Source organism: Protobothrops mucrosquamatus, unplaced genomic scaffold, assembly GCF_001527695.2.
Source record: "Protobothrops mucrosquamatus isolate PMUCROS unplaced genomic scaffold, P.Mucros_1.0 scaffold_4, whole genome shotgun sequence".
In the NCBI taxonomy this organism is placed as follows: domain Eukaryota; kingdom Metazoa; phylum Chordata; class Lepidosauria; order Squamata; family Viperidae; genus Protobothrops; species Protobothrops mucrosquamatus.
In genome coordinates this window covers 1,381,136-1,393,349 of record NW_015386080.1, presented here as the reverse complement: position 1 = coordinate 1,393,349, position 12,214 = coordinate 1,381,136, and the positions used below count along the sequence as shown (strand labels likewise).

At 35.4% G+C, this 12,214-nt stretch overlaps 1 protein-coding gene across 1 annotated transcript in view; it reads left to right on the top strand.

Moving 5' to 3' along the window:
- The window catches only part of COL25A1 (collagen type XXV alpha 1 chain), a 276,185-nt gene that overhangs the window by 181,618 nt on the left and 82,353 nt on the right, over positions 1–12,214 (top strand). Inside the window, exons 6-7 of the mRNA XM_015831888.1 lie at positions 8,089–8,115; positions 8,267–8,293. Coding sequence (XP_015687374.1) covers positions 8,089–8,115; positions 8,267–8,293 — 54 coding nt within the window. The remainder of the gene's footprint in view (positions 1–8,088; positions 8,116–8,266; positions 8,294–12,214) is intronic.

Below are 12,214 nucleotides of genomic sequence, written 5' to 3'. Positions count from 1 at the left end.
TATTATTATTATTATTATTATTATTATTATTATTATTATTATTATTATTATTATTATTATTATTATTAATCTATATGGGAAAGGTTCAATTATTCTACTGGATTAGCTCTGCTGAGTTAGGTTACAACTTTGATGGTTAGGGTCTGTGTCTCATGGTAGGTGGAGAAATAACAGTGGATAGAGAAATTATGCAATCCTTCATATAGGACGATATCAGGTAGGTATGTAGGTAGCCTAAATTTAAGCAGTTCTTTTCCTGGTTTTCAAAGGAGTTTTTTTAGTTTAAACTGTTTTAAGTGTTTAGAACTTAAACAACAAAATGGCAAAAAATTGCTTGTGTCAAAAGGATATAAAAGCATGCTGCTGGATTTCAGTGATATCTCCTAATTAAATATATTTTGGAAAGGAGCTAAATTAGCCCCCAAATTAGCTCCCAAATCCATAGTTTTATGGATATGTATTCTACATCAAAGCTCCATTTTTACATTTAAATATAATATGTTCTGTTGCCTTGCTCGGCAACCAGTTGTTCTCTCCAATTTGTGGGATTGCAAAATGTGTCAATCTACATTTGTCAATCTAGCTGAAAATTACCTTTCAAGTCTCTTGTACTTATCATTTTGTGTTTTGATGTGTTCTATTATTGTATTGAAAAGTGTTACATTATCCCACAGTTTTAGTTTATACTCTACCAATGTCCTTATTCCTAGAACTTCAGCCATACATTTTTTCTTTTTAACATGTGATAGTTGATAGACTTCTAATTATACAATGCATTTTAATTACCTTGTCTCACCTGCATGGTGAGACAGAAGAGCTAACACATGTTTTAATATATTTCCTTATATAAGGAAATACATTAAAAGAACTTCAGCTTTTTAAAATGTAATTCTAAGATATATTTTGTCTCACAATGCTCGCAAATACCAATTAAATATAGGGTTGGCATTCCTTATCCTCGTGTTGTATATGAAGAAGGACAGGAACATACCTGATGAAATAGGTCTCTGTTTTATGTTTTAAATATCTGACTCATCTCATGGTTGAGTAAACAGATATGTTTTTACTGTTTGATCTTCACCCTGCAGTTCAAAACTCTGTGAACCTGTTTGGCCATCAGCAGTTGTACACTCCTTCTCTTTAAAAATAAAGAGGCATTCTTTGTTAACTCTACACCATTGAAAACTTAGGACAAAATGAAAAAAAAATTGTAATGCCTCTCAGATGGGGCTATCCAATGCAACCAGGCCAAAAGATATACAAAAGGATATAATTAACACATGGCTGCAACTCTTTAACTAAAAGTGCCTTTTGTTGGATTTATTCTATAGAAGAGGTGGTGGATATGCAATCCTAGGCCAAAATACTTAGGAGTTGAAGTTAGGTTTAATATGACCACCCCTCACATTCTCAGAAGCTTCTTTTTATTTCAGATCTAAAGCACTGGGCAGTCCTATTTTCAAGCATAATATAGGCTTTTTATGTAGATGGTACTATTCTGCTTGCTTTACAAGGAAGCCATTGATACAGTATATTATGGACTTCATTGAACCTTTTTTAATTTCACTACTTCACAGGTGGAAGGTAAAAGAAAAGATTCTTGCTTCATTAGGAAGTGACTTAGAGAAGACTTAATCTTCTAAATATATTAGCCATGCTATACTTTACTTTACAGTAAAGAGAAGCCCTGCCAGCCATCAACTCAGAAAATGCTTATACTTGGATGCAATAGTGGGAATACACATCTCCAGATACAATAGTAAGAAAGTTATTAATCATATCCTTGTGTCATTGAAATTGATGTGTGATCTTGGCAAGTGATCAAGCCCTGAGCATCTGTTAATGCAAGAACTGCTTTTCCACTTTAAGCAGAAATAACGAAAATTTCCAGTGTGACCTTAAGCTTACCCAGAATAAATAAATAGAAGCATATGACAATGAACAAAATAGAAAAATCATGGTAAGATCTGTAATATCCTTTCAGAGAGAATAGTGTTGTTGCTTTGATTGGCATAAGGGACTATTTTGTTATACTTAACATTGCACTGCAAAGAATGCCAGTATTTTGGCAATCTTATAAACTTAAAATTCTGTTTGATTTGATCAGCCCTCCTTTTACACTTCTACCCCTTCTCTTTCTTTTTTGCTTCATACTTGGACTACTTTAATTATTTCCACATGGCGGAATCTTGGGATTATCATCAAACTTCCCATAGTCAATAGACTGTTTTAGCCACATTTGTGCTTATTGAAAAAAGCCCTCTGCTTTTCCATTGCACAATTAAATTTAGGTCAGAATACTACTCTGAACACAACTTAAAAATGAATTATTTGCTCCTGGGATTCAAGAAAAATATTTCTTTTTGAACACATATAATGGAATTATTAGATTCAAAGTTTGCTTGAGAATTTCAAGATCAATAAATAATCAATGAGTCTTCTAAGAGAACTTGAGCATGGTGATTTAGAACACTATTTTTTCCATATTGTCCTTTCGAGGAAGGATCCTGAGATCACTTTCAGATTACCAAACAGTGTTGAGTCATTATATGTTATTCTCATCTTGAACTGCCTTAATATTACACTTTTGGGAAGATTTATTGAGGAAGATTTATTGTTCTTTGCAAACACATTCCTTTTAGAATTGATCTCTTGGTACCATTGGCTTAGTTTATTATTTTGCAATTTAAAACTGCTTCTTTCAAGAAAACCCTGGGCAACATGGTGGAATGTTAGAGGTAAAATCAGGTGGAATCTTCTTTATTGAAGATCTGCCTTGGTTTGAATTCTACTAATTCAGTTTCTTCCTACAATAGCTCTGCCATTTCCCTCTGCATTCTAACTTTTCCTGGCATTTCTTAACCAGCAGCAGAAGATTTGGGTATACTGTACTGAGGTGCATTGAGATGAAAAGCTATAAAACTATAAATGTCATAATTCTGATTTATACAACAGCAAGCCCTACTGCTTTATATTGATGTCTATTTCTCATTTGTAATGAAGTTTTAGGAAAAACAGTTGCCTGAAAAGAATCTACATGCTGTTAGTTCCGAACTGAACTCCAGTTTTATACCCCAATAGCTCAGTTATCTCAGTCCAAGAAGGACAATTTATATGTGGCTTACCTGTGTGTTACATTCTACACACACTGAAGCAGGGACTTCCAGCACTGGTTGAACTTACTGAGAGAAATAGCTCAGAAACATCTGGGGAGCCATAATCCACATGAGGTAATTGAAAAAAAACTATTAAACATGGTACTCCTGAATCTAAGATACAGTTGGCTGGTCAGTCCCTATCAGTCATGGCCAAATTTTCTTCTTTTCTCCTCTACCATAAAGTAATGGGGATTGTCACAAATGAAATTACCATCTGTTTTGTGAAGCAGATCACTAAGTGCAGCAGAACACTGGATGCGTAAACCACTTCTGCTCATGAGAATCCTTGAAGCCAGAAGGTTTAAGACAGAGACCAGGAGTTTTGTATTTAATTGATTCCTTTGAGTAAAGTGGCTCATGAAAATAGCATATGGAAGAATAGGACCATTCAATGGTATATGTTCACCCAGTGAACTAGATGGAATAATATTTTTAAGTGCGTGAAAAAGAATTAAAGCAGTCCGACTCTTATTTAAAATTATTTAATCTGAAAAGTAGCTCACTTTTGCTTTTAAAACCTTATTCATGTTTCTATAATATTAGTAATTAAATAGGCTTAAGTAGTAAGATGCTGTAGGATGTTATCATTGGGTCTGTGCATGTGAACAAATGTGGATGTAAATAGATCTCAGGGTTTTCATTCCTAGGTGAAATATATTCATTAGTTCATTTTGGTCATTTAAAAGTGCAGCTATTATATGAACCAGCTGGGCTTTATTCATAAGGTTTCTATATGCAATAAAGAGTTCCATGTGTCTTAAAGGGAGGTCAAAGGAAGCAATTTAAGTACCTTGACTGGAACTGACAGACATGGTTGTGATTTCTTCCTTTCAGTTATAATACTTTTACTGTTTGTATTGTTTATTGCATCAAGAAGAATATTATTCTTTTTAGCTATATTGTGACTTCTTAGAGGATTTAGAGATGGCATTAAGGCAGATGACCTTTTACTAGAAATTCAAAACAGTCCTACATCAGATTTTCAGTCTTAACAATTAATTGCATCCAACCCTGAAAGTTGTTGTCTCCTTTTGTAGTCCACTTGCCCCTTATATGTAACTCTCCCAATCTAATCCCATAATACAAAATCAGCAGCAAAAGTTACTGGATGACATCGTAGTTGGTAACTACTCAGGTTCTCATTGCAGTATTCAGCCCATCTCTGTCAGTTTGGCCATGCCCTTTTAATTTTGGCTAAAGACAATCAAAATGGCTCTGAGTAAACATTTTTTTTAATGTCTGACACTGAGTTAGAAAAGATGAGTATTCAACTCTTTCCTGATACATTTGAGAACTGTTGGAAATACTACTAGATTTAAAACTTGAATTTTTATTTGCTCTTCATTTATATTATTGACATCTTTCAAATCCCTTGAAATGAATATAAATATATAAATATAAGCATGAAATTAGTAAGAAAATACTATCCACCTTGGATGACTTCAAATTGCCAAGACCAGGTGGGTACTGGACAGGGTACTGAAGGAGCTGGCAGATGTGAATGAAATCTTTCAGTGCTCCAGGAACTGCCAGCAGAATGGAAAAAAGCTTCAAGGGAGAGAAAAAAGTTGAGCCAGGAGATTACAGATCAATCAACTTGACATCAATACCTGGGAAACTCCTGGAAAAGATAATGAAACAGTGGATTTGTGGGCACCTAAAAAGGAACAAGTTGATTACTAGAAGCTATCATGGGTTGTTAAAAGCCAGTCATGCCAAACAAACCTTATTGCCTTCTTTGACAAAGTGACAAAGAAAATGCTGTGGATATAATAGACTTAGACTTCAGTAAGGCATTTGACAAAGTAGACCACAGTAAAATAGAACAATAGAACAATGTGCAATACACAGTACTACCACCAGATTAATTTGCAGTTGGCTGACCAACAGCATATAGTCCTCAATGGAACTACATCTGTGTGGAGGGAAGCATGCAGTGGGATATCTCAAGATTCTGTCTTGGGCTCAATGCTCTTCAACATCTTGATCAATGACCTAGATGAGGTTATTGAATGGGCACTCATGAAATCTACAGATGACAGACTCAAGATTCAAAAGGATCTTGACAGACTTAAGCATTGAGTCTTATTCAAAAGATGCAGCTCAGTGATGAGAAAAATAGTCCTAAACTTAGGTAGGAAAAGCCAAATGCACAGGTACAGAACAGTATCTGGCTCACAGTAGTACCTGTGAGAGGGATCTATGTGTCCTAATAGATCACCGCTTAAATATGAACCAGCAATGTGCTGTAGCTAAAAAAAAACAAAAACAGAGGGATAATAGGAAGATCAAGAAAAGTGATAGTACTGCTCTGTAGTGCACTAGAAGGCCACACTCAGAACAATGCATCCAATTCTGATCATCATGATACAAAAAAGATGCTGAGGCCCTAAAAAGGGCAGAGAAGAGCAACAAATATGATTTTGGGCTGGAGGCTAAACAGTATAATGAACAGCTAAGGGAACTAGGTATCTTTAACACAACAAAGAGGAGGGTTGGCAGTAACATGATAGCTGCCTTCCAATACTTGAAAGGCTTGCCAGAGAAAAGGAAAAGGTGGTCTATTTATTCTCCAAAGCACCTGAGACAGGACAAGAAGCACTGAATGGAAGCTCATGAGAGGAAGATTCAAGCTGGAACTAAGAAGAAATTTCCTGACAATGAGAATAATTGGTCAATGGAACAGTTGGCCTCCTGGAGTGGTGGGAGCTCCATCGCTGGAGGTTTTCAAGAAAAGATTGTACAAATATTTGTCTGGGGTGGAATAAGGATTCCTGCAAGGGATTGGACTACATTCTAGAAGACCTCCACGATCTCTTCTAGTCCTATGATTATATGAAACATGCAAAATTATGATTTCAGTGTAAACCAGGAAGTGACCTAGCCAAATCATAAACTGATTCATTTTATGTATTCCCTATCTCCCTTCCTTTCCCTCTACTTCTACTTGTAATTTCCTTCATCCCTGAGTTGACATTGCATGATGTTAAATTTCTTTCTTACCTTTTAAAGTCCTAGAATTCCTATTCTGCTAATGCTTTCATCAGCTGCAAGTTTGTACATAGAGTATGTTTTCCCCAAGCATATCTTACATATGAATCAAATCTAATACTCAGCCAATAAAGTTTCTCTCTCTATCATATATACCTCATGTAGCTATTATAAATGTGAATAAGTATATGTGAGAGAAATTATATGCATAAAAATATGATTTCATAATAACCAGAAAAGGTTAATGTGATGACCAAATTAGTCCCACTGGATTTTAGCAAGCGTGATTCATAACTGGATTTCATGGTCACCAAGTGATGCCACTGATATGTTACATAGAGCACATTTTGAATAAATCTTGTTCTGAAAAGCAAACCTGAATATGAGATGCACAACTTAACCCAGAATTATAATAATGGAGCAATGACTTTTTAAAAATAATTTGCATGCATTTTTATCTGTCAGCCTCTTACTAATCTTAGGACATGAAATGAAGCTTGGCATGTCTTTTTTTAATATCCATTGTGGTTACATGAATTAAACTTAGCCAGGATCTCATGATCTGAAATAAAAATTAAATCCCCAGACAAAGCAAAACAGAAGGGGTTCCCTAGCTTTTGTTTTTGGCACTGGAAAAATACATGGCTTAAATAGACATAACTAATTAGAATCTCAAGAGAAGCTAACAATAGAATGGGCATTTTGCATATTAAGCATAATTAAATTAGTCATTCAAGAGAGAATAACAACCTAACCCCTTGTGAATCAGTGGTATTTTCATGGAATGTCAAAAAAAACCCAACCCCAAGATTATGTGATGTATATACATGCAGTGCATGTATATAAAGGATCAAATAATGTTGATTAGCATCTTGACTTTTTATATTCAGATATAGCCTCACAGACATTACTGATGGGAACTATTCTTTCTTTATTGATGTGCACAAGTAGATCATCCCATTGAATATGATGACACTCACTATGGAAAACTTTAAGTACAAGATACTTAGAATTATCTTTGTTATGCTGTACAAAAGAATGTCAGAAGTCACATCAAAATGAACGTCTGTTTGTTAAGACATAATATAGCTCAAGTATACACATCTACTGAACACAGATGTTACTGCGAATAAAGAGCCAAAATGAAGTCAGGCACATGACTGTAAATATTCACAGAATACTCTTGTTCTTATTACATTGGGATCTTGCTATCCTGCTTGCATCCTTGCTCAGTTTTTCTAGCGCTAGTCAGCAACAACAGATATTTCTTTTGGCTGTTTACGTTGCATTGTTTAACTTAAATTATGTTGACTGCTTGTGTTGCATTGTCTAATTTAAATTATGTTAATTGATCATTATCTTGAACTCAGAGTAGCCAAGGTATGCTATGTAAAACCAAGCCTAAAAATGATAAAATATTCATGTGTGGTATGGGATACAGTGCTGGTTAAAGAAGCTGTATTCCTAAGATAATGCTAAGTGAAACTCCTCCAGCATCTGTCAGCAATGTCCATCATGGCTGGATCCGTTTGAGGTTTTAATGCAATAATAGTAGAAGAGCCAAAATTATAAATGCTGACTTTTCTGTGGAGATTTTTTTAAAACCAAACTTAATTGTAGACATTTTTAACCGCCCAGAGAACCCCTTTCAATGCTCATCCTACTATTTTAATCTTGCAATTTTGGAATCCAACCTGATGTTTTCATGAAAAGCAATTCAAAAGATAAACCAATGTCTGGGATAGTGTTCATAATATACTAGCAAAGATTGTTATCGTTGTTAGACATAGAGATACTCAGTCAACCACCCCCAAACTGCAATCTAAAGGGATACAATCAATATTCAAATTAGATACTGCGTCTGCTGCTTGTAAGCATCGGTCTGGCTTATCAAGCATATTATGAAATGATTAATGAATATCCTTTCTGTTCCTTTCAGGGTCCACCTGGTCCAAAAGGTGAGAAGGTGAGTCAGCAAATCTCTGCTACTAACCAACTAAGCGGAAGTCGTCCTGATAGTAACTAGTGGCTATTGAAGCAGTTATGATATGAGATTATTTAAGAGACCTGGGTTAGCACACACGCTGTGTTAAAACTATCATCTTTCCACTTTGCAGGGAGATCAAGGTGATCAGGGCCCTCGGGTAAGCATATTAACAAAAATGTTACACTTCCTCTTCCCTGACTAGGCAGTTAGTCCATAGCGCAAAACTAAATTGAGCTAAGTGTCAAGCTAATTATGCTTATTAGCTGCTTTTACCCTGCATGTTGTAGAAAGTGTCTGCAGGAAAGCCAAAGGCAAACATTTCACAGATCATTAAAATATGCAAGTAAAAAGAGTTCATGGTACACACATTACTGCACACACTAAAATTCACAATCTCTGTGGTTCGATAGTCATATTCTAGAATGATTGTGATTTGCTGCATTAGAAAACCATCTTGCCTAACTAAACTTCCAGCCTTCCCCACCTGTTTCTTTTGTCAGATCTGCATGAGCTTCTATTAAAGCAAATGGCAGTTGGATTTCATCAAATTATACTTCTTTAGAAAGGAGTTTTGCATGCCTTTATAATTTGCTTTTTGGAAATAGCAATCTGTTCTGTATCTAGAACAGTTTAGAATTAGCAATATAGCGAAACACAGCTTTTGCTAGATTTGGTTGTGCTTGTTTTTTTTCTTTAAGCTAAGATAATGACACAGGAAAAGATACTGTTGCATTGAGAATGCCAGTTGTTTCTCTTTACATCTGTGCATCATAGTAAAAATAGAACAAACACCAGTTGGTGCCAGAAAACAATTGTCAGCAGAGGGAGAAATGTGTTCTTCCCTCCCTCCTTCAGCTTTCCCAATGGACCTAGCAGTGGTGGCTCCGTATTTTGGAGGAGACCCACTTAGTTGCCTGCCTCGTTGGAATTGCTTTGCAGGACGCTCAGAAGGAAAGGACATGGGAATGGCTCTTTCTATGGTTTGTATTCTTGGACAAAGAAAATGAGCATGCAACTTCAGTGAGGAGAAAATGAAAGAGCCAGCAGCCTGTGATATCATCAGCAGCTCTTGTCCAACAGTTCTAGGTCCTCCCTAGCTTTACTCAAGATACTTTGTCATCTTGCTACAGCAGTCTGGTCTCTTCACACAACCTGGTGTGGTGATAGGAGACCAAAATGAATGTCTAAACAGCGGCAGAACCAATAAAACACATTTTTTTTCTCGTTGAAAACTTTTTTTCTATTTGTGTGGAGCTTTTTGCAAAATATGTAGCGACAAGAACCGACAGTAATTACCTCAAGTGCTATCCCAACTTCAAAACTCCAACAGGTCCCAACAGCACTGAAATCCATTTTGGATAGCTCTTGTACAAAGTGTTGGGCTCTGAATGCTGGTGTTTCAAATTTTTCTGATAGCCTCACAGCAAATCTTAAACAAACACTGAAAGATGCCATAGAAAATATTCAGTATTTATTTCCTAGCAGCCTGCTGCCGCTGCCAGTTATGTACTTAAACCAGGGTTCTAAACAGTCTTTGCAGAAAACAACTGCAACCTATTTGCAAACTCAGTTTATTACCAACTATTTAAACATGGACTCTTTAAACTCCTGCATAGCTGCCTGGTTAGTTTAACATATCTGGAGGTTGGGGAACCCTCTCCTGCCAAATTGTTAATGATTTGTGTAATTTTCTCTGAGCTGTATCCTTTTCATGTGGGATTTCAAACATGTTTGCTATTTAGTATGTATTTGTTTACACAGCTGAGAGAACCAATAATGAGCAAGCCTATCTTAACTTATGGCTTGTTAGGTTTGTTCCATATAATGGTTTGATAGAAACCAGGGTGATAGAAACTGTGATGGGATGCATTGAATATAAGGATAGTCATTCTAATTGCTTTTCTCTCCTTCCACCTTTTCTATCAGGTACAGAGATGTTGAGCCAGATTTTTGCTGTGCATGTAGCTAGGAGACAATAATGGAAAAAGCTACTGCTAGGATATTTATTATTCAGGGTAATAAGTAGAGAGCTATTCGAAAGGTCATTATAGTTGTTTTCTACTTTTATAAGGCAGGGCAATCCAGGGAGTAGAAGCAAATGTTTGTTAGCTTTGAATCAAGTTTTAACGTTCCACAAACCTGCTTGCCTTGAATCACTCAGAACTATTAAGACATTCCTGTCTTATTCAGAGCATTGTTATTTAATACGCTTATCTCTGAACAGTACCTACATGTATGAATTCCTAGCCCCTGATGTACATAATATATCTTTTCAAAATGTTTGAATAATACTAATTTTAGTCCTGATACTGGATGATGCCAGAGAGCTTTTCTGTGCATTCTCTCCAAATCTGAATTTAAAAGCACATTCAATGGTATTCGATAGATGTGATCATTCAGGTTGCTCACATTTCATACCCAAGATTTTAAATCATATCATACCTAAAATATGTAATATTTTAATTTCCTTAAAAGCAAGCAATAATGCCATGATCCAACTAATATTCCAAAGTTCATACATTGGCAGGAGAGGTTCAGTCATCTATGCCCAGATTCTTCTGCAAATTGAACCTCTGGGTAGGATTTAGTAATGGTATAAATCCTCCATGAGTGTTGTGTAGATGAATATTCAATGTATTGTGACTGATATAGAAATAATTAGACTTCCCATCTAATGTCCCATTACAAGGCTGATGGGAATAGATCTGTGTAAATCTTTTTAACAGGTCAACTACTTTGAATTAATCAATCCCAAGGTTATTTCACAAAACAAAACATGAGAGCTTGCTTCTAACAGCAAAATGATCATATAACTCAACAGACCAAATGGATCTTTTATACGCCACTAGCCTCATTTCTTATTGGTAGCCAGGACATGGCAAGCTGCAGCTGTCCAATTCAGAAGCACTAAGGATGTTTAAGGAAAGGAATTGTTGTCATGCTGAGAAAAACTTCTTCTTCTGCATTGGCGTATGCGCATTGAAAATCTTAAACTGAAGAAATTAAAAATTATTTCTGATCCCTTCTCAAGATAGCATAGCTACCATGAGCTTCAGGAAAATATGCTTTTGGTTTAAAAAGTTGAAAAGAAGGGATATGTTTATGCTTTTACACACTTCTAAACACCACTTTGTTTTTAAATTTAAAGACCACAGCCCTGGTGTTTAGTTCAAAGAGAAAAGTTGATTTTGATTTTTTTTTTTTACTTCAGTGGAAGACAGGCTCCACAATTAAGTGGAAATTTAATGATGCAATTGGATTTTAGAGCCTCAGCTAAGTTTCTGAGTAGAAACATCAGTCAACAAAATGATCATGGCTTTCATGCTACTTTCCACATTGTTCAGAAGCAATTTTTGGAAGCATGGAACTGCAGAACAAAGAATGAATGATTAAAATACTACTGACAAATGCTGTTTTTTCTGCAGACGATGGACAGCTGGATATCACCCAATGTGTGTTTTAGGAAGTATGTTTTATCATTAGGCTATTGAAGTGGGTCTTTATTTTAGCTATGAAATTTTGCACGGTAGGTACTAAAGATTTTAATAATCTATTAATCTAATTTTCAATATTTTACTTGGAAGTGTGCCTCTTGATTTGATTGGCAAGAATCCAAAACTCTAGTAGTTAGTCATTCACAGAAGTATCTCTTCAGTATAGAAAAAATTGTACAACAATAGCATCTTTCCCAGAGATTTTTTTCCCAATGTGCAGATCAAAGCAGCAGGTACTTCTTTCAGTGTTTTCTCTAGCTTCAGGGATATGCTTACATGAAGCAATGTTGGCAAAAATTTCTCTTCCCCTTTTTTGGATCTTGGCCAGCATATCAGAAACTGACAAATTATTATTGCATATTTCTACTTTCAATAGATAGATAGATTTGCTCTGAGAACATTAAAGATAACTAACATTTTTTCTTCAATTCTTTCAATTTTTCATGCATTTTTCTAAATGCACCAGATGGATATATGGAAGACATGATTATGCTTTCCCTTATATTATTTCATAATTGATAGATAATTTCCTGTATTTTTAAAATTAGTAATAGTTCATCTTTTGTCCTCATTGGAAAATGACA